At 42.4% G+C, this 23,984-nt stretch overlaps 1 protein-coding gene across 12 annotated transcripts in view; it reads right to left on the minus strand.

Annotated features, from left to right (window-relative positions):
* The window catches only part of ZMAT4 (zinc finger matrin-type 4), a 377,855-nt gene that overhangs the window by 129,884 nt on the left and 223,987 nt on the right, over window positions 1-23,984 (minus strand). For 8 of the 12 annotated variants that reach the window (XM_086379836.1, XM_086379828.1, XM_086379827.1 and 5 more), the window contains exon 5: window positions 10,454-10,681. In XM_086379836.1, the coding sequence (XP_086235962.1) occupies window positions 10,454-10,681 (228 nt within the window). Of the gene's footprint in view, window positions 1-567; window positions 3,743-10,453; window positions 10,682-10,837; window positions 10,979-16,352; window positions 16,581-23,984 lie in introns of those variants that run through there. The other 4 variants (XM_086379839.1, XM_086379838.1, XM_086379834.1 and 1 more) reach the window with 3 other exon arrangements.

Raw genomic sequence — 23,984 nt, forward strand, 5'->3', positions numbered from 1 at the left:
CCTTCAGTCAATACTGAGGAAGAGCCTTAGAGCACCAAGGAAGGAGAGCAGCTTCACATTGACACTGTCAGCTTCCTCGGGGTAGCCAAAACAGGCATCTAAAGAATCCTTAAGTGACCTGGATTTTTGGTGGGTGTGTTTTGATGTTGCTTTTGCCCTTTTCTTGGTCGACATCTCAAAACCAAGGACGCTGGTTCCATGTGTCAAATTTAAGGCCGTTTCCAACGTATTGTCCCTACTCTGAAATTAGAAATGCAAGCCGCTGTCTTTGATAAGTTTGCCCACAATGCATAAAGGGAGGCAGAATGATTCCTTTGGAACAACCAAGCTCATCTATTTTGGAAGCTAGTCAGTGATGATGAAGAGTTAACCCAGCTTCTTTAGACAGGGTCCCATCCATTAGAGACATGAAGAACAATAATGGACCAAAATCTGTCACAGCTGAAGAAAGAATGGCCCGATAGGATGTAAACAGACTGCCATGAGTGTTCATCAACTACATTTCTTGCTGGATTTGAGGGTGAACAAAAATTTCACTTATTATTCACATTACTCATTAAATTTCTATTTTTCCTATTAGTGTTCCCAAGGCCTTGCCAGGGTGTCTTTCAGAATTCTAATGCTCTGATCCCTCTTCATTTGACTGGGGTGGGGAAGGTAGAGTCTACTGAACCATGCAAAGAGAAATATGTGTTATCTTTCAGGGGGCCCATTTCTCCCCTCCCCCTGCTGGACCTCAGGCCCCTCAAGCCTTCACAGTGCCCTCTGCATCGATTCTATTTAGTTTCCCAGCCTCCCGAATCCCCCTACTCCAATCCATCACACAGCAATCCTCGGAAAGCACAGATGAAGCCAGTCATCTTCCTACTTAGAAAAAAAAATGTCATGGCTAGCAAATACAGTTCAGCTTTGCCTGACATGGAAGATATTTATAATTTGGTTCCAATTTATCTTCTCAGCTTCATCTCACTCACACATCTAATTCCACTGAACTTGACTGCTAATGGTGCTCACACTTCTGCCACCCCTCTGCACCTTTAGTCACGCTGGTCCTCTGCTCTCAAGAAACTGGTCATCAGTTTCCACGTGTCCTGATGCTGACTCCAGGTTGGAAGTCATCATTCCTCTATTTTCAATTCTCCAAAACTTCATACTGGTTTGGCTTTTAAGCTCTGTTTTTTGTTTTCATATTTTGTGTTATATTTATTTTAATAAACATATTATTTAGCTCTTCCCCTTGTTCTCAAGACTTTAAACTCTTTGAGGTGAGAGGATGAGTCACAGACATTTGAATATTCCATGTAATTTTAGGCACAGAGCCTGGTACATAATAGGTACTTAGTAAGCATGAATGAATGAATGACTGAATGAAAATGATTTCTTCCATATCACCCTATTTTTCCATGCCAGTAGTATGACAGGAACATGAGCCATTTAAGCAGTTTAATTATCTAACCCAAAATGTGGGCTCTGAAGATCAGAGTGAGTCTAGATGCAACAGCTGAGGTGTCAAAACACATTAAAAATAATAATGCAAAAATAACCAGGTGTAATCTAAGCTGAGCATTTTCTTCTGGCACCTCTTCCCCTACCATTCAATTTAGAATTATGTTCTATAATTATCATATCTGCTTAAAGGTCCTATTTTCTGCTGATTCTCAACTAGATAAAATGCATACAGTTCTCCAAGATTGAAAATATTTCTAAGAGGAAAGAACTAAGGCTTTAGTTTTCACTTCTTAAATGGAATAAAAAGACACCTCACTTAACATAGGAATTTTTTTAATCAAAAATTCAGCACTGGGAAATGTTCAGTCATCCATCTGAGACCCACAATCCTGAGAGCACCAGAGAAAAGTGGGATTGCTTAACAAGTGTAAGGCCACTCAAGTGCGTGGCCACCACTCAGGACCTTCCATCAAGGATACATTGTTCTGGATACTGTAGGTGATGCAAAGAATAATAAGTCCATGAATGGGTTAAAAGTGAGGTAGGAGACAGACGGGCCCCTGGACTGGACAACTGGTGATTGATTGTCAAGTGGAGTAAAGCTGAAATTTTGTTCTCAGCCAGACACTCCAAGGACAAAGCTAGAGGCAGAAGCTGAGCTCTGCTGAAGTAAAGAGATATGGTGCTCACTCCTGAGGTCAAGGAAAAAGTCCCTGTCTGCACATGCACAGAAGGCTTCTTGGGGGTCAAAAAGGGAGGAGGTGCCACCCCATAATAAGTGTGGGCATGCACCCACAGGCCTCTGTGGTGGGATCCATCTTAGCAAAAAGTTGCACATGCCTATTGGGGAGGGTCCTAGGCCCCGTCAGGAGTGAAAAGATGAAACAGGTATTAATAATTGGCCAAAGGTACACAAAGACCCAGAAGGACTGTCCCATCTAAGTGATTTAAATCACCTCTTTACTGAGCTCCTCACTCGGAACGCCTGCTCTCCTTTCCGGGTGTGTATTTCTGCCTAGCTTCCATCTTAAATAAACTGTTTCTCCGTGTGCTCTCCCATTTGTTATGCTGTGGCTCTAATAATAAACTCGTACCTGTTTTTTACAGTGTTTGCCTCGCTGAAATACTTCCACTTTCAAATGGGGAAAAAGAGCAGGGCCGCTTTGCTTCTAGCCTCTGGCCCCTGGTGATCTTGCAGCTAGGATTCCTGGTTTTCATCCAGGCTACACAGGTTCAAATCCTGGACAGGGAATTAAGATCTCTCCTCGGGACTGCTTACTGCTGTCTCTCCGAGATCATAAGCATCATGGCAGGTAACACCAAATGCCCAGCCCACAGTTCACACTTCAGCAGAAGTTTCTGATGATATCTGGGTACCCAGCCTGGCTAGTTAAGAGTCAGTCGTGGGCAGGATTTGCCTCCACATGGAAGGGACAGCTGTCCACGGCTCTGGAGGACCAGCTGGCCTCCAAACTTTGTTGAATTCACATCCAATTCCTTTCTCATTTTTTGCCTTTACTGATATCCTCCCTGCCACTGCTTCCTTTTGTTCAAGTTGATGCAATTTCTCATTAGATTAAATTAGAAGCTTCCCAGTAAAAAATTCCCTGCCTCCCAATCACCTCCCTTCTAATCCAGCTGCCTTGTTGCTGTGTATAGACATCTCTTTCAAAACCACAAATACAAACATGTCATTTTCATGACAGAGGTCTAAGTTACTCCCGATAGCCCTCAGGGTTCCGTATTTGACTGTCACGGTGATCTGACTTTCTCTGGCCACTTCTCCCATTAACCCTAAATGTGGCCTTAAGCTCCTCTCACTTGGTGCTCCTCACCAGCCCTGAGACAATCACTGTTCTGAATTTTTTTTTTCTCACCATAATTTATTTGGGGCTTACCAGGTAGCACTAGCGGTAAAGGACCTGCCTAAAATGCAGGAGATGTAAGAGATCAAAGTTCGATCCCTGGGTTGGGAAGATCTCCTGGAGGAGGATCCCACTCCAGTATTCTTGCCTGGAGGATCCCACGAACAGAGGCGCTTACAGTCCACGAGGTTGCACAGAGTCGGACACGACTGAAGCAACTTAGCACGCAGCAGGCAAGCTGCAACCACCCCACACATCTCCTCCAGGGGGCGCTGCTGTCCCTGGTTCCCATGGTTCCCTGGTTCTCTGTGGGGATTCCATCTTCTGCCTGGAGCGCAGCACTAGGTGGCCTGACCTGCACATCTTTCAGTATCCTTCAAGGCTCACTTGATCCCAGGGTACATTCCCAGGAATGACAGGAGCAGGACCTGTTCTTCGACAGAAGGAAGAGCCTGTGACCCACAGTGGAAGTGAACCAAGCCCTAAAGTATAGAAAGGTGAGACATAGGGTTCTCGCTACTTATCTTATACACAGTATCAATAGTGTACACGTATCAGTCACCATCTCCCTATTCATCCCAACTCCTTCCCCACTTGATGTCCATGTTTGTTCTCTATGTTGTCCATTTCTGCTTTGCAAATAAGTTCACCTTTACCATTTTTCTAGATCCATTAATGCACTGATATATGGTTTTGTTTTTACCTTTCTGACTTACTTCACTTTGTATGACAATTTCTATATCCATCCACATCTCTGCAAATGGCACAACTCCATTCCTTTTTTTTTAATCACTGAGTATTGTTCCACCACACACACACACACACATACACACCACATCTTCTTTATCCATTCATATGTTGATATTCATCTAGGTCGGAGAAGGCACTCCAGTACTCTTGCCTGGAAAATCCCATGGATGGAGGAGCCTGTTAGGCTGCAATCCATGGGGTCGCTAAGAGTCGGACACAACTGAGCAACTTCACTTTCACTTTTCACTTTCATGCATTGGAGGAGGAAATGGCAACCCACTCCAGTGTTCTTGCCTGGAGAATCCCAGGGACGGGGGAGCCTGGTGGGCTGCCATCTATGGGGTCGCACAGAGTCGGACACGACTGAAGTGACTTACTATAGCATAGCATTCATCTAGGTTGCTTCCATGTCCTAGCTATTGTAAATAATGCTGGAATAAATATTTGGGGTGCGTGTTTTTTTTAAATTACAGTTTTCTCAGGGTATATGCCCAGAAGTGGGATGGCTGCATCTTACATTATCTCTATTTTTAGTTTATTAAGGAGCCTCCATACTGTTCTCCATAGCGGTTGCACAATTTACATTCCCACCAACACTGTAGGGGGGACCCTGAGGAAAGGTGGAACATTTGAACGCACAAGGAAGATGAGCTGCAAACACCTCTGTGCACTTAGAATAAATCACAGCTTCTTCCAACAACCTGCTAGGATCTATGCAGTGTGACCTCACCTAAATCCAGTCTCACTTTTTACCCCTCTCCTGTCATTAGCTTCAGGCCCTCTGCCTACCACAGGACCTTTGCATCTGCCAACACCTCTGCTTGAAGGAGCAGGTGCTTCATGTTGGGATCCTTCGCCTCCTTCACAGGTCACAGTTCAACATATCAGCTTCTCCGGGTGGCTGTCACTAACCTTCCCATCTAAAGGAAACTACCGCCCTCCCATTCGTGCTTGTCATCAGCTAAACATATTTTGTTTCCTGCTTCTTCTCAAGATAGGAACCTTATCTTCTCATTCCCTGCAGTATTTCCAGTACTTCATGCCTGGTACCTAGCAGGTATTCAGTGTTAGTGGAATGAAGTGGGAAAGAAATGAACAAGTAAAAGAAGGCGTCAAAGAGGAAATACCGAAGTGACAGATAACCAGCTGTCTGTTTCTAAAATCTGGACCTCGAGTCACTGATCAGAAGGTCTGGGTCCATCATCTCACAGGGAGCCTGGGTGCCCCTAAAACAGCTGGAAACTCCAGTAATTAATAATTTGGCTCCCAAATCTCTGGAATCCCCAAAGGTATTGGAGTGGCCATGCCCTAAGGGAGAATGGGTGTCAGATGAATAAAGGATTGTTGAAAACTCACATGGAGATGCTTAAGCAACCTGCCCTGTCTCTGTCAGTTCCACCCATGACATCCATCAAGTCCTGGGCAGAGGACCTCAGAGAAACTATTTTCTGTTGCTCTGGTTCTCGTGAGAACAGGCAGAAATCTCTGTTAGATTTGTTTAAAACAAAATCCATGACTTGACGTGTTTTTTGTACATATTAATTCCACCTGTGGGTGAGATGTTTTTCACTCCAAAGTCAACAAGTGTGCAATTTGTCACATGGATCAGTCATTTGCCTGCATTATGACTGTGGTGGTTTAATAGTGTCCACGTGTTCTCTCATAACCCTCTCTTCAGGGACAGAGGTGAATTCCCTACCACCACTTGAACAGTCACTGGCATTGACTTCTAGGGCTTCCCTGGTGGCTCAGTGGTAAAGAAACTTCTTGCCAATGCAGGAGACCCAAGAAACATGAGTTCGACCCCTGAGGTTTGGAAGATTCCCCTGGAGAAGGAAATGGCAGCCCATTCCAGTATTCTTGCCTGGGAAATCCCATGGACAGAGGAGCCTGGAGGGCTATACAGACCATGGGATTACAAGAGTCAGACACGATTTAGCAACTAAACCACCACCACCACCATTGACTTCTAGCCTATAAAAAGTAATGGAAGCAAGACCACGTGACCTTGGAGCATCCTAAAAAGAATGGCCTCCACTTGAGGCTCCATGGGAAGCCAGTAACCACAGCGTGGGCACCTTCAAAATTACTGGGAGAGGCCCACGAAGAGAAAAGCCGAGGTCTCCTGCATCACATGAGTGAGTCACCTTATATTTCTTTTTTAATTTGACTCTTGAAACTGACATGTCACTGTCTCCTTGGATACAGTTACATGAGTTTTGACAAACAGACACATACAGCCACATAGCCGTATCAAGATCCAGAAAGTTCCACGACCCCAAATGCCCTCTTGCGGTCCCACTGTAGTCGACTCATTCCCCTCGCCCCCAGGGACCAGCAAGCACTACTCTGCTTTCTGTAATGGAATGAACCACCTTTCAAAGCAGAACCGCAGCCCAGGCTGAAATCTCAGCTACACAGGGATGAGAAATCTCAAGTCAGGATCACCCAGTCAAGCCACTCCCAAATCGCCTCCTGGAAACCCCCGGAGATAATAAAGGTCTACAATTTTTTAAGTCACGAAGTTTTGAGGTAACTGTCACACAGCAATAGCTGCACTGTTTGCCTTTGGAAACTCTTCAGTTTTTTAACCTAGAGTGCTTTTCCTTCTTAGAGAAGCCCCCAAGCTCAAGGCCCCTGCCCAGGTACCCTAGGTGACCTGAAAGTGGAGGAAGGTCACTGAATGATATGACCAAGCTCGTCTTGTTTTGTTGTTCAGATGCTCAGTCATGTCTGACTCTGCGACCCCATGGACTGTAGCCTACCAGGCTCCTCAGTCCATGGAATTTTCCAGGGACGAGTACTGGAGTGGGTTACCATTTCCTTCTCCAGGGGACCTTCCCAACCCAGGGATTGAACCTGGGTCTCCCGCATTGCAGGCAGACACTTTACCGTCTGAGCCACCTAGACTTTCCTAATTCAGTAATGTCTGCTTACCAGACATTATTTAAGAAAATGAACAGCCAAGACATAGGCTAAGACAAAATATTCATAATGGGTATATTTGTATTGATAATATATGGATACCTTCGACTTACTACTCAGTAATAAAAAGGCAGGCAACCAATTTTTTTTTTAATTGGCAAAAGACATGAACAGACAATTCACAAATGTAGATATACAAATGACCAACATTTAAAAATGTTTGACACTATTAGCCTACAAGGAAACACAAATTAAATTAATAGTGACATGCTCTCCTACACCCACTAGAATGGCTATTATTTGAAAGACAAATGTGGTGAGGATGGGGAATTCATGTACATTGCTTTAGGGTGTGCAAAACAATGCAGCTACTTGGAAAACATTTTGGCAGTTTCTTATACAGTTAAAAATGCACCCAACTTATGACCCAACAATTGTACTCTGAGATATTTAACAACAGAAGAAAAAACATCTGTCAACAACAAAAATAATGTTCAGGAAAGCTTTATTCAACATACCACCCGCCCCCTACCCAAAAAAAAAAAGAGAGATGAATGCATAAGCCAAATGCAGGATTTCTGTCTAGAAGAAATCCACTCAGTGATAAAGAGCAAGAAGCTACTTGCTTTCTATGCAACTAGTGGATCCATTTCAAAGCAATATCAGAAACTAGATCCAGAAACATGCATACTTTCCATGGTCATTTATACAAAGTTTTAGAACAAGCAAAACTAAGCTATGGTGAACCAAAGAAGAAAAGTTGCTGGGAATCTGGAATGGGAGGTTAGGGTTGACTGCGAAGGGGTACATGGCAACGATGTCATGATGGAAAAGTTATGGATGTTAATAGGAGTGTGGGTTACACAGGTATTTGCATGGTTAAAATTCAATGAACTATATAACACAGTATCTCTGCATTTCACCATATATAAAATATATGTCATTTTTTTCAGTTAGACAAAAAAAATCATAAGTAATTTCTTGTAAAAATATTCAATCGGGATCCTTTTAGAAATGAAAGTGCTGTGTTTAAAATGCAGAATTTTCAATGATTTATTTAAATCCTGCTTTCTCTATTTATTCATTCATCCAGCAATCATTGAGTACCTACTCTGTATCTGTCACTGTTCTAGGTATTTCTGAATATATCAGTGGGCAAAACAGACATGGATCCCTGCTTTTAAGTTGCTAACAGTCTATAGGGGTAGGGAGAAATCAGGAAAACCAAATTAAATGGGTAAATGTGGTGTCTAAAATCTGAGAAGTGCTAAGAAAGAGAGAAAGCCTGTGACGTTGCCATGTCATCCTCTAGATGCTTGACAACGTTTTTTAAAAAGTCATAGATATGCCTGTGTTTACTGATTCACATTTTATCTTTTGTTAATTGATGGATCACGCACTAGAAGATTTCCAGAAATAGCAGACAGTGCGCGTGTGTGTGTGTTTTAAAACTTGCTGGGTTATCATCATTGCTTTATTCCCCAAGCTTTTGCAATATTTAATGCCTGAAAGCATATATATCAAGATGTCACCTGGGGTGAGTGGTAAGGTTGGTTTCAAGGACACTGTGTTCAATGCAAATCCCATTTCGTGTGCTACTGAGTCAGAACCACACTGAGTTATCAAGTCCTGGAGCAGCTCTTTTTGTCTTCTGTATAAAAAGACCAACCACTCAAATGTTACAGAATTCAGACACCCAAGTCATTAAGATGTGGTTGTACATAAAAGAGGCAGCCCTGATAATTCAAAACAGACAAGAAGAATGTGCTCTAGGAATCATTCTTCTCCAAATCATAGTATCTGGCACAAAACATAAATAAGGCCTTCTTTTTCTCCTTCAGTGCCTGCCATGAAGGAGTCACTGAGCACACTTGTTATCTGCCAGGAACAGCGAGTTGTGGAGAGGCCTTCAGCTAAAAAATACTCCTCCTGTATTTTTTAACAAGGCAGAGACTGAGAACACAAGCAATTCCCCAACAGACAGCAACAGGACCAACCATTCAAAAGCATCTGCGATGTGATTATCCAACACACCAAAATATTAAGCTCCACGCTGGTTCTCTTTAGCTACAAGACCTACACAAAAATAAAGTGGTTTTGCTCTTTGCTCTTATTTCTTGCTTTTAATCATGTATCTTGGAAAACTCAGTCTCTCATCAGGCTCCATAGATGTCCTAATGGACCTCCAATCTTAAATCTATGCCGTATCACAGGATTCCTCCATTATAATGTGCTTATTTGTCAGTTACCACTTACGCATTCCTCTCTTTTACCAGAATGTGCATGGTTCTGCTCAAAGGGAATGCCTTCTCATCTGTTAAAATGCCACCCACATTTCTAGTTCCAACACAAGTCCCTTTCTTTAGTGAAGTCTTCCCCAACCAACACAGTTAGAAGTGACCCGTTCTTCCTCTCAGCTCACTCAGCATGATCTTCTATTCCACTTATTTGATCTAGACATGTTCTGGGTTCATCCTCTTAAAGGCTCATAGCCCAATCAGAGTGATAAGAATTGTAGGCTCCACAAACCAAACCCAATTTAAACCCAGGTTGCATTCTCAAAAGTGATTTGCAAATTCTGTTATTACAGTTATGAGGATGGATGATCCCCAGGTCAGTCCCTAAAAGAGTATCTAACCCATTAAATATCTGAGATACAGTAGAACACCCTTTGTAGAATTATGTTTCTGAGAAAATGCACTTCTACTTCTACAAGGCCAACATCAGCTGATCAAAACTGTGTAGGTGATCCTAAACTGCTTGAGTGGTCGCTGACGATCCAATACTCTACTAGGTCGCACAGATTGCTTTCTGGCTTCCTTAGGAATCCATAGGACTGATCCTCATCCTATGACTTACAAGTCTCCACTTCACAGCTTCTGTAAAATCTCACATGGACTTCTAATGCTCTGTGGTTTCCCAGCAACAGACAATATGTGGCAGGTGGGGGAATGGAAGGAGCCAAGTATTGATTCCACACTGGTCCACAGCACTGTCTTACCTCAACTTCCTAACATGCATGCAAAGGTCTTGGGCTTACTTCAAGCCATGAAATAGAGTCAACAGTTGGCTTTGTTTCAGCTGACTTCATAAAAGCACACAAATTTAAAACAAAGATAATGGCATTTGGCCTTTGTTGCATCTGCTCCCTTACAATTCATGTACAAAAGCATTTATTTGATAAGGTGCTTAAAGATAAGGCAGAAGGAAAAACTCTGGTTCACGGATGGACAGCTCTGATCTGAAACACAGTCAATCAAAATCTGACGACCCTAAATACTTTGAAAGAAAGGAGATGGCAAAATGTAATTTTATGTCCATTTCCATTTTCTTCTATTGTTTTCGGAGAAGCCTAGAATTGTCCTTAGTAAGCAAAGCGATAAGAAGAATCATCCTAATTTGTGAAAACACCACCCTTTCTCAGAAAGCCCAGTTCCATGGCAAAAAATAGAAGTTTCTCTTACCTCTTAGTTCGCCCATATCCAGAGTTGTCCCCAGCTGCTCTAACAAAGCAACTCTTGCCGCATTCTTTTTGTGCTTCTTACCATCGTAATGCTGCTGGGCCATCAGAGGATTGTTGAACCAGGCTGCACAGAGTCCACAGTATCTGTCTGAATCTCTTCTTTGATAGGGAGATGGAACCACTGGAGCAGTGTCCACCCTCGGAGGTTTAAGTGAGCTCAGAGGCGTGGCTGGGGAGAAAAAAAACCGGAGAGAACCACAAGCCAGGTTAGTCCCTTCCTGAGTGCATGCCTCCTTGGTAGCTGAAGATGGAAGAGTCTCACGTTCATTCTAGAGCTCAATAATCCAAGAACTGGGGAAAGTGCATGAAAGAGAACAGAAAAGACCTTGACTGAAGAATCTTGAGGGCCAGGGTATCATTAACAGCCAAGAAGGCCGAAGCCACTTAAAGCCATTTACTTCATGAGTGTGCTTCATGGACTGAAAACACCAACATCACCTGTAGTTTATTGAAGATGCAAATTTCAGGCTCAGCCCTGGACCACTGGATGAGAGCCTACATTTATGAGAGCTTCAGGTGACTCATGCAAATTAAATTTGGAAAGCACTGAATTAGGATTCAGTGGTCCTCATCCTTGACGGAGCGTTAGATCACCTGGGAGGGGTTGAACATTTTGCTTTTGAACCTGGGCTACAATTAAAAGTTCCTAGTTTATTGCGGTCAGAGATTGCAGTCTGTTATGGTTTCATCTGATAGTTCAGGAGACCACTCTTTAGGAGGAAAGAAAGGTTCTGTTTTTGTTTTTAAATAAACTCTTGGAGGTCAAGAAATGATTTATTAACCAAAGCCAAAACTTCAAGTAAACATTGAACAATCAGGACTTGAAATGAATGAATTAGACATCTGTGTGCTATAAATGGATATAACTAATAAATAAGGGATTTGCCAAAGTGATAGAAGCAGATCCATCAGTTGCATAGATTATATCAATTGACAAAGTCATGCTAATTTTATTATCAGTTACTATGTTTATTGTGAGAGGTTATTTTCAACCCAAATCTGCTAAAATAGAAGTTGAAAGTACAATATTTTTTTAGACCAAAAGACAAACACTATAGAGCAGATGTTGCTTATCTAAACTGAAAAGATGGGACTATCACTATTTTAAGATACACAGCCTCAGCTATTAGCACATTCCACTGTGAGCTTACAGTTATTTTGGGTTCAGGGAGGGGAAAAAAGAATCTAACTTGTAAGGGTTTACTAACAGAAAACATAATTAACTTTTTTAATGCATTACAACATTGAGTTGCTTGCATCTTTTCAATAACTATGAGTTGGATTATTGTCCTTCTCAGATGATGGACTTCGGAGATGTCAAAGTTTTTTTGTTTTTTTTTCTTTTTAAAAATAGTTATTTATTTGCCTGGACCAGGTCTTAGCTATAGAATGTAGGATCCAGGTCACCAACCAGGGATCAAACCCATGCCCCAGATCTTCCATGCAGAATGTAAAAATAATGCAAATGAACATTTATGCAAAACAGAAACGAATTCAGTCTCAGAAACAAACTTGCGGCTACTAAAGGGGGACTGGAGGGACAAATGGGATTCATACACGCAAATTACTACACATGAAACAGATAAGCCTCAAGGATTTACTGTACAGCATGGGGAATTATACCCAATATCTTCTAATCATCCAAAATGGAGTATAATCTGCAAAAATACTGAATCATTATGTTGTACAACTGAAACTGACACAAATTTGTAAGTCAACCATGTCTCAATAAAAGATAAATAATTGATATACAAATAAATACTTGCAAAAGGACATTTTAATTCAGAAAACGTCTGCATGTCACAATACCTAGAGAACCTTTTTGGACCTACCCAGAGATTTCACCATTCGGGAAGTTTTTAGCTACTCTGGATGAAACCGAGTGGTATTATTTCTATAGGGACTTACGAGAAATAAGACGTCTCTTGAAAGCCTCATTGCCAGACTTAGTAATACATCACCCGGTGATGATAAAACTCCAGCTGGGGCTGTACCGCTCCTGCAGGCACGCAGAATCACTCTGCTCTGACTTAGAAATGCTAATAAAAGCTACAAATATGCAATTGACCTGTAATATGAAAGGACTTCTATCCACTTTTCTGAAGGAAATTGGATCTTTCTTCCAAAGTTTCCAGCATCTTTATCAATTTCTGAGGATTTATGGCCATCTATGGTTTTGGATAGACATGAAAAACGTATCAAATGTTTGCAGTCTGAATGGATGCTGACTCGTGAAGCATAATTTGCTTTTCTGTAAACTGGACCCTAAAAAACATTTCAGAATTGATTTTATCAATTGATACCTTACATACCACATTCTGGCAGGAGCGATACACCATAGAATTTTCATCAAATAAGATAATCTTATCTTGTGCATAAGAAAGTAGTTTAATGTTGCATTTGCGTGGGAGCTTCTTCTCTTTAATAATCCTACCATCCTGGTACAGACCCAGAGTTTAATTTTTCTTATGCCTCTATGTCTAACTGTCTTCATCAACCAAAACTAAGTTTATATTCCCTATGTGTGTGTTAGTCGCTCGGGTTGTCTCCAACTCTGCAGAGTCAGAACTGTTATCACACCAGGCTCCTCTGTCCATGGGATTCTCCAAACAAGAATATTGGAATGAGTTGCCATTTCCTACTCCAGGGGATCTTCCCAACCCAGGGACTGAACCTGGGTCTCTCACATTGCAGGCAGATTCTTTACCATCTGAGCCACCAGGGAAGCCCATATCCCCTACAGGCAAACAAAGGCAGTAGCTGGGAATGAAAACAGCTTTGACTCAAAATTGGAAATCAAAGTGGAATTGGACCCCACCACTCCTGAACTGCGTGACCTTCAGCCAATCTCTGATGCCTCTGGTCTCCACAAGGGTCTCTCTGCATATTTCAGAGACTACAAATAAGGCATCTTATTCTGGAAATTTTGCATTCAAAAAGGAAGCCATTTTCCTCCAATTCATTGATCACAGTATCCAAACCCTCAATGTGGCTTTTGGCAGGGTACCAGTATATCTGTGACTGAGAGGGTTCCCAAGACATGGGGCTTTCAGAGCTAAAATGGGAAAGTGAAGAGAAGTGAAAGTCACTCAGTTGTGTCCGATCCGTTGTGACCCCATGGACTATACAGTCCATGGAATTCTCCAGGCCAGAATACTGGAGTGGGTAGCCTTTCCCTTCTCCAGGGGATCTTCCCAACCCAGGGATCGAACCCAGGTCTCCCACATTGCAGGAGGATTCTTTACCAGCTGAGCCACAAGGGAAGCCCATAATGGGAAAAGATCTGAGCAAACGGGTATGAGTTGATCACCCTAGCCTCTGGGATCAGACTGGATTTAGCATCTCACTGGAGAAAAGAATTAAAAAAAAGTTCAGAAATAACTGCTTAGGAGACTAGAGCAGGTTTTCTTTCAACCAAGCAGAGAGGATCCATTGATAGTTCTCAAAGGCTTACTTACTAGATCGCTAAGTGGGTGTCCTTTGCCAGAGAAGGCGGTAACACAATCTCCAGGAAATGGGGTAATGGTGTTCTCACTGACGTGTCTGCCTTCCGGTCCAGAATCACACGAAGACCTTCAACCCCCACACCCATCCAAGTGAGGCTTCACTAACATCTCTTAGTTCCGACACTTTGTCTCTCTCTTCCTCTCTTTCTTCTTTTTTCCTCCTTTCCTCCTTTTCTCTCTCCCTCTTTCATTCATTCTCACAAAGAATTTAGGGGCTTTTGAAATAATTCTGTAAATGGATGCATTTAAAAACAGGTGGTTTTCTACTAATTGAAAAAGACACACACACCTCAATGTTCAGAGCAGCATTATTTGCAACTGCAAATACACGGAAGCAACCTAAGTGTTTATTGACAGATGGACAGATAAAGAAGATGTGGTACATATATGTACAATGGAACGTTACTCAGCCATTAAGAGGAACAGAATTTTGTCATTTGCAGCAACATGGATGGTCTTCAAGGGCTTTATGCTAAGTGAAATAAGTTAGACAGAGAAAGACAAATACTGCATGATATCGTTTATATGTAGAATCTAAAAAAATACACTAAACTACTCATGATAACAAAAAAGAAGCAGACTCACAGATACAGAGAATGAACCAGTGGTTACCGGTGGTAAGGAGGAAGGTGTGATACAGGGCAGGGTGTGAGAGGTACAAATTATTTGGTATAAGACAGGCTCAAGGATATATTGTATAATATGGGGGAAATAGCTAATATTCTGAAATAACTAAATGGAAAGCAACCTTTAAAACTTGTATAAAAATTTAAAAAATAATAAAGTCCATAATACATTCCCCCAAAAAGTATGTGCTTTTCTTACTTAAGAGTTTTTGTCCACAATACTGTCTTCCAAGTTTTGTGATATTATGCAGTTTATTCTGTCTGCCGTTGTATTGTTTTTTAAATATTTGAGCTGTCCCCAAATCCAGCTTGACCAATGGGGCAGCTTGGAGCTCGGGAGATACATCAGCCAGTGCAGGACTCCTAATTAATAAGCCGAAAAGGAGATGGCAGCGATCAGCTCTCCTGACTTGAGACCCAGCACCGTATTTCAATGTCAACTAGTTTCCAGTGATGGCAACGGTGCTACAGGCCAAATACTAATAGATAAACTTCAGAGTCAGAACACATTTCCCAGGCTTCAGCATCTGTTCTCAGTAGGGATTATTTGAAAATATGCATGTTCTCTTAAAATAATTTTCCTAATTTCCAGGCCCTATGATAAACTGCCTTTCCTTTCTCTCTCTCTCTCTCTCTCTCTCTTTTCCTATCCTAAACCAAATTCGTGACAGGAGGAATTCTTCTTCAAGTATCACTGTTTTTTGCACACGCTGTTGACAGTTCAGTGTGACCAGGTCACTTAGTGCCTGGCTGAAAAGCGGCTGTCCTTACACAGCTGTCCCTACACAGCTTAGCCCAACAGTCCAGCCCCTTCTGCAGGTAAAGGCCTCAACTCCATGCAAACTGTGCAAAGTTGGGGCTCAAAATGTAGATTCCCTTTGTGCCTCTCACAGAGGACAGCATCCCCTTGTAGGTAGTAAATGCTCAATAAACATGTGATGAATAAATGAAGAAAAGAACTAGTAAATTTCAGTTAATATCAACTTTCGTGTTTTAAAAAATGCCTTATGATAGCTAAATTTAAAATCTCTGATAATTTCATTAAACTCACTTTATAGGATTAAAAACAAGTTAGATATTCATAAGTGGAATGAATTAAATAAATTGTGGCTCTCTACACTCTGAAATGACCCAGGTTCGATCCCTGGATCAGGAAGATCCCCTGGAGAAGGAAATGGCAATCCACTCCAGTATCCTTGCCTGGAAAATCTCATGGACAGAGGAGCCTGGTAGGCTGCAGTCCATGGTGTCACAAAGAGTCGGGCACAACTAAGTGACTAAAACTTACTCACACTCTGAAATACAGCAGTCAAAACTATGTATTAGAAAAAATACTTAAAAAAAAAGAAAAAATACTTAGAGACCTGGAGAAATGTGCAGGATATAATATAAATGAAAAGACAGAAATTACATGGGGGATGTAAGCCAAATTACTTATTAAATTATGCACATAGACATATAAAACTATGAAGACTAGCAGGCTATAAATAAAAATCTTAGGCAATGGTTATTTTTAAGTTGTGCATTATGGATGATGTGGTTTATACTCATGGATGTATAACCCTTGATGCGGGGAAAATCATTTTTATTTTTCATCTTATATAGAGGCCACATTTCATGCTAACTTGTTTTAGTGCAAAGTCCAGAAAATGGTGCTTAGGGGACTTTTGGTGCCACAATCAGGTCGTAAATTAAATCTCACAAGATGTTTATTGCAGTGATTTATTCATTAATTTATTTTTGAATGGGGGGGGATGGGTTGGGTGAAAGCTGACTCAGAATATGATGGAAAAGCTCCAGCTTCTCCCACAAAGGTACTGGGTGACTCCTTTCCCACTACAGCCAGTTCTGAAATGGCTCTCATGATTTAAACAAAATGAAGCATCTCTCTTCCTTCTCATCTGATATGTTAGGAAGTGAATACTGCTCTCTGAGGCTGCAAGACAGAATAGAAAAATCCATGTGCTATTTCTTAGATGCCATGAAGAAAATTAAAGAACACTATCAAATATCCCATATTCCAAAGCACGTGCCATTAAACACTTCCTGAGAATAAACAAGGATGAGGGTGACTTACCAGAACCATCATTCCGATTCAGTTTTGTATCAACAGTCTGAGTATAATCAGCCTATTAGCAAGAACTGCTTCCTCACCCACACTGCATTCATAGATCATCAGTCTCCATTAATATCCTATTCATAGATCATTGATTTTCATTAATATAGGATAATTCCCTCTAGTTCAGTCACTGATTAGGTTCTAAATATCTTAAGTATTCCTGTTTTCTGCAGAATCCTAATCTTTGAAAATAAGCCATTAAATAGAACTTCAGAGGAGATAAAAGCCCTTTTATAACTTTCTCATGTTGCTTGACAAAAGACTGCTAGGGCTATGATATGCCACATTCTTCTAGACATTGAGATAAGGAGGACAGAATGTAAGTTTCATGAGGACAGAATCTTTATCTATTTTGTCCGCTGACATATCCCAGGTGCTCAGAACCAGTGCGTGAAGAATGAGGGGGGAAATGTCTTCTCCACTGAGCTATTTATTTAAGAGAAGGAATCACATTTTACTTTAGGACAGGGGTCCCTTACCTCCAGGATCTAATGCCTGATGGTTTGAGTAGACTTGATGTAATAATAATAGAAATAAAGTGCAAATAAATGTAATGTGCTTGAATCATCCTGAAACCAAGCCCTAAGCTGTGTCCATGGAAAAATTCTCTTCCGTTAAATCACTCCTTGGTGCCCAAAATGGGGCTTCCCAGGTGGCACTAGTGGTAAAAGAACCCACCTGCCAGTGCAGGAGATGTAAGAGACGTGGGTTCGATCCCTGGGTCGGGAAGATCCTCTCGAGGAGGGCATGGCAACCCACTCTAGTACTCTTGCCTGGAGAATCCCATGGACAGAGGAGTCTGGCGGGTTATGGTCAAGAGGGTCACAAAGAGTCAGACACGATGGAAGCGACTTAGCGCACACACACTTTCGGACTTTGCTAGGATGACATAGCACCCTCTCTGTTCCAGACTGATCTTAAAACGTTCTGCTGCACTGTGGGTACAGTACACTCAAGGCATTCGGTCCTCAAACACTATTCAGTTATTCCCTCTGAGTTCAGTCTCAGAATCTTTAGTTATGGCCCCCATTCTCAAACTCTGTGCAGAGGTGCCCTGGACAAGGCAGTGAACAAACAGGAGAGCCCATAAGATCTTTTACAATCCTAGAAGGCATAGTGAATCCATCAGACCCCATGGGAACCTCTACCTCCAGGTAAAATTCACAGTTTTCAGCGTGAGATGCTACCATCCTTTCCATGTGCTCCACATTCCCAGGAAGCTGGACTTCTGGAGGCTTCCATGTCCCTCCAATCCATCCAACCAACCAATGAGGAACAGGGAATACAGTTGACAGCATCCAGTCTAATTCTAAGATTTGAGAAGTCACACGGTGCCTGACAGGCAAATGCACCCATGAGTCAGTGTGGTTATTTGAGGATAAAGTGCAAAGTTAAGACTTCGTTCAATGTATGCGCATTACTTTTGCACATGGCTGAGAAGTCATTAGGACATAAATACTCATTAAGTTGTTTGGACCCGAAGAGTTATGACATCATCCGGCTGTATTCTTTGCTTATTGCTTAAGCAAGAATTAATGACCGGCTAATTGGACGCTGCTTGAAGTGCCTCTCCTCACAAATCTCAGACAAGAGGCAGAGTCAGCTTCCCCAAGAGGGACTCTTGATACACTGCCACCCCCCACCCACCCCCAGCAGGTGCCATTCTTAGAGTGGTGAGCAAGAGAGCATCACCCAGACCATCGTGGGTACAGTGAGAGAGGGTGGGCGGGTCACTGAGCCTGGGAACAGATACCAACTCCTGCTCTTTTCATTCTGCTATCGTCCCCAGCGTCACCTAATCCATACTCCATGCTCAAGGGGTGGGCATGATTTACTTATCCAGAAGCATCAGCTATGCAACCAGGGAGCCAGCTTCCTGGGATCGTTTCTTATAGCCTATGAATATTTATAGAGGATTAAAAGATGAGAAAAGTGATCCGTGCCAGAAGCACAGCGGAGATAAAGCACCAGCTAAGTTTAGAGGAAGACGGAGAAAGAGGGTAGCCTTTTGGCCTGGGCTGGAGGGAGGCTGAGACTTTAGAAGTCATTTTAAAGAAGTTGTTGCTGAAACTGTCCCCCGAGGAGAACACATGCATGTACGCTTTCCTCCTTCACCCTTAGCCAGCATCCCCCGTGCCCACAAAGGGATCTCCTGGCTTCCCCATCCAGCCTCAGCTATGAGCTTCCTTAAGTCCACATTCCTAAAAGGAACACTGATCACAACAACTCAGAGTTTGCAAGTTATGAAAATTGCCACTGCTTGTATTTATTTTTCATTTATTTTTACTTGGAGGATAATTGCTTTGCAATGTTGCATTGGTTGCTGCCATACGACAATGTGAATCGGTTGTTGTCGTTCAGTTGCTTGGTCATGTCTGACTCGGTGAGAGACCCCAGGCTTCCCTGTGCTTCACTGTCTCCCGGAGTTTTCTCAAACTCAGGTCCATCGAGTCGATGATGCCATCCAACCATCTCACCTCCTGTCGGCCCCTTCACCTGCCCTCCATCTTTCCCAGCCTCAGGGTCTTTCCCAATGAGTTGGCTCTTCGCAACAGGTGTAAGTGTACATAGATTCCCTCCCTCCCATCTCAGCCCTCTAGGTCATCACAGAGCACTGGGCTGGACTCGCCGCGCTATACAGCAACTTCCGGCTAGCTGTTTTATACCTGGTAATGTGTATGTTTCAATGCTGCTCTCAATTCCTCCCACCTTCTCCTTCCCCTGATGTATCTACAAGTCTGTTCTCTATGTCTGTGTATTTAAAACTTTGGATATTAGCGTTGCATATATTTTGCATGTATCTATTTGGCTAATCCAAATTGATGCTTTTGAACTGTGGTGTTGGAGAGGACTCTTGAGAGTCCCTTGGTCTGAAAGGACATCCAACCAGTCCATTCTAAAGGAGATCAGCCCTGGGTGTTCTTTGGAAGGAATGATGCTAAAGCTGAAACTCCAATACTTTGGCCACCTCATGTGAAGAGTTGACTCATTGGAAAAGACTCTGATGATGGGAGGGATTGGGGGCAGGAGGAAAAGGGGACGATAGAGGATGAGTTGGCTGGATGGCATCATCAACTCGATGGACGTGAGTTTGAGTGAACTCCAGGAGTTGGTGATGGACAGGGAGGCCTGGCATGCTGCGATTCATGGGGTCACAAAGAGTCGGACATGACTGAGTGACTGAACTGAACTGAAACAATCTAGAAATAAAAGTACTTTGTATTAACTACCACTTAGAAACTGCTTGGTCTGTGCCCTTGGGAGTCAGTTCTATAAACCTCAAAGTAACCCAAGAACTTCCAGAGGTCAGACTGTGACACAGACGGGGCTCTTTGGCTCCATCACATGACTTGCCCTCCAATACCTGGATCAAAAGAATCCAGAATATCAAAAGCTAAAGCAAGAAGGTTTTCCAGCCCCAATTAGTATCAGGACCACAGACTTATAGCACTGCTTCTTGTCTTGGACAAAGGTTGGTGGACAGAGAATGAGGTTTTAGGCTGGATGAGACTTTGAAGGGAAATATTAGAAAATCACCAGGCAATCCAGTTTTCCTGAGCAAACAGAAGCCTACTCAGAGCCTGAATTGATTACATATAAATGACATCACCCTTACGGCAGAAAGCAAAGAGGAATTAAAGAGCCTCTTGATGAAAGAGGAGAGTGAAAAAGCTGGCTTAAAACTCAACATTCAAAAAATGAAGATCATGGCATCCGGTCCCATCACTTCATGGCAAGTAGATGGGGAAACAAGGATTTTTGGGGGGCTCCAAAATCTCTGAAGATGTGACTGCAGCCATGAAATTAAAAGATGCTTGCTCCTTAGAGGAAAAATTATGACCAACCTAGACAACACATCAAAAAGCAGAGACATTACTTTGCCAACAAAGGTCCATCTAGTCAAAGCTATATGGTTTTTCCAGTAGTCATGTACGGATGTGAGAGTTGGACCATAAAGTAAGCTGAGCACCAAGAATTGATGCTTTTGAACTGTGGTGTTGGAGAAGACTCTTGAGAGTTCCTTGGACTGTGAGAAGATCAAACCAGTCCGTCCTAAAGGAAATCAGTCTTGAATATTCATTTGGAAGGACTGACACTAAAACTAAGCTCCAATACTTTGGCCACCTGATGTGAAGAACTGACTCATTGGAAAAGACCCTGATGCTGGGAAAGATTGAAGGTGGGAGGAGAGGGAGAAGAGAGAGGATGAGATGGTTAGATGGCATCACTGACTCAATGGGCATGAGTTTGAGCAAGCTTTGGGTGTTGGTGATGGACAGAGAAGCCTGGCGTGCTGCAGTCCATGGGGTCATAAAGAGTCAAACATGACTGAGTGACTAAGCTGAACTGAACTGCTCATCCTCATCTAGTCATTCCTTTAACCATGGTTTTGACCACAAATTGCACACTTCATATCCAGACAGACACAGCCTAAAGGGAATGCATGAGAGAGAACAGAATGATCTCAACTGAAAACTTTCTACAATTTAAGAGGGTGAAGCCTCTTAAAACTTGCTACTCTGAGTGTGCTCCATGGATCAAAAACATCAACATCGCCTGGTAGTTTATTGGAGATGGAAATCTCAGGTACAATCCTGGGCCACTGGATGAGAACATTCATAATGTATGAGAGCTTCAGGTGACTCGTATGCAAATTAAATTCTGAAAGCATTGAATTAGGATTCAGTGGTTTTCATCCCTGTCTGAGGGTTAGAATCACCTGGTTGAACACTTATGCACTCTAGGTCACACTGTAGGCCAATTAAATCAGAATCCTTTGGCTCAGGGCTGAGCATCAGTAGGTTTCAAAGTTTTACAAACTGCTTCCAGTCTGGGGTCAGGGCTGGGAACCATGGGACTGAAAGGACACCATCTGGCTTGGACCCTGTGTTCACCTTGACCTTACCAAGACCGTGTGACCCCTTGTCTCAACCATCTGACTATAACTAGCACCATCTTTCCCTTGAGATCTATGGCACCATGCTGGCCCATCTTTAATTATTTTTAAGTGGCATCTTGTCCAATGACATGTAGAATTCAGGAACTTGGAGCCAAGACAGAGTGTTCCTGGCTTAGCACAAGGTCTCCCAGGACATCTTTCCAAGCCCCTCCTGTCAGAGGGGAGGTGGACCATGCACTGGATGCCCTTTGGGCAGATTTACTGCAGATGTTAGGGCTTCCCAGGTGGCTCAGTGGTAAAGAATCTGTCTGCATTGCAGGAGACACCGGAAACATGGGTTTGATCTCTGGGTTGGGAAGATCCCCTGGAAAAGGAAATGGCCACCCACTCCAGTATTCTTGCCTGGAGAATCCCATGGACAGAGGAGCCTGGCAGGCTACAGTCCATGGGGTCGCAAAGAGTCAGACACAAACGAGCTGCACAAGCACACACCACAGATGTTATTTTTAAAATAAACGTCCTTTCCCCCTCCTTTTCAAATGAACAGATTTGATTTAATAAATTCTAAAATTATTTTAAGTCTATGGCCATACCACCCTGAATGTACCTGATTTCCACTGATCTTGGAAGCTAAGCAGGATCAGGCCTGGTAAGTATTTGGGTGGGAGAATACCTGGGAATACTGAGTGCTGTAGGCTTTTTTTATAAAAAAAGGTAAATAATAAAAAGTTTATGAACTATTATATTTTGCTGCATTAATTCTACAGAATTCCATGTATCTTTTTAAACAAATTAAAGAGATAATAGGAATGGAAAAAAAATAACATGGCTTTTAAATGAAATCCAACAACAACTCAGGATGGAGTTTTTGATTATACAAAAAATTATGCTAATGGTTCAACCTCATATTATTATTGTGAGGATTCAAAGTACCTGCTTGGGGGAAAAAATACTTCCAGTGGCTAAGACTCCATGCTCCCAATCCAGGAGTCTCAGGTCGGATTCCGGGTCAGGGAACTAGATCCCACATGCTGCAACTAAGTAGGACCCAGTGCAGTCAAATAAATATTTTAAAAGAAAAACATTTACGTCAAAAAAAAAAACCCCTGCTTAATAAACATCAGTTCCCCAGCATCCCGGCCATAAGGAAAACTAAGACTGGAACTCAGATGTCCTAACCCTGGCTCTGTGGTTTCCCACGGCCCTGCACCGCCTCTAGTTCTGCCAGGCTGGTCCACAGCCTGGCCCAGCAAGGACCAGGCACACGGTGAGCTTGAGGAAGGGCAGAGTCACGTGAGAATAAGCTCCTTTCACGGTAATGAAATGTTCATATAGCTTGTCGTAAGTTTCCGGTATCACAGTAAGTGGTGTATGTTGTAGAATTATACGTTAAGAGCCACAGAGCTGGCTTAAAGAAGAACAGTGTATGAGGGATTACATACACCGTTGCTGTATGTAAATGGATAAAGGATCTGGAATGGCCAGACCAGAAGAAAGGAGGCTAAAGACTGAATACCTCTTGAGACTCATCAAGGATGATGGCCTTTGGACTGATGGCCAGCTATTTCCCAAATCTGCTCAAGAAGTGAAATGGACTGAGTCTGGACAGTGGGATTTTGGAAGAGAGGCAGCTTAAAGGAGCTCATGTCTGATGCCTGATGTGAAGCACGCTTCCCGCCCTAGGATGAGTACCTGAAGGAGATTTCCAGAATGTGAGCATCATCAATATCCAGTGTTGGGGGATGCCAACAATGGGACAATCATGCCAAACAGTGGGACTTAGAATGAAATGGAATCTTACTGGAAACAGATAGATGGATAAGATGCTAAATCCAGATTCTGTGACTTTCTAGGTATAACTAGCCTTTGAATGAAACATAAGACTTTTTTTCAAAAATCAAAATTCTTCCTTTTTCTGCATTCCCATTCTATATTCTAATTACTACACATAGTTCACTTGACATTTCCCAGCAAGACACTCTCCGTGAATCAATAGATTTTAGGTTTGTTTATATAGTCGGGTTGGGTACATCTTTCTTTCTTTTCTTTTTTTTTTTTTCTTTTTTTTTAATTGGAGAATAATTGCTTTACAATGTTGTGCTAGTTTATGATGTACAAAACATGAATCAACCATAAGTATACATATATTCCCTCCCTCTTGAGCCTCCCTCCCACTCCCCATCCCACCCCTATAAGTCATTACAGAGCATCGAGCTGAGCTCCATGAAAAAAGTGAAATTCTTGAATATTAAATCAACAGAGTTATATATATACATCTTTCTTTATGACTTATTTTGACTAAAAATCAGCTGCCTTGGGTG

The sequence above is a fragment of the Bos grunniens genome, chromosome 27, assembly GCF_055505025.1.
Source record: "Bos grunniens cultivar Pamir isolate PY7600 chromosome 27, Bosgru_T2T1.0, whole genome shotgun sequence".
NCBI classification, from domain to species: domain Eukaryota; kingdom Metazoa; phylum Chordata; class Mammalia; order Artiodactyla; family Bovidae; genus Bos; species Bos grunniens.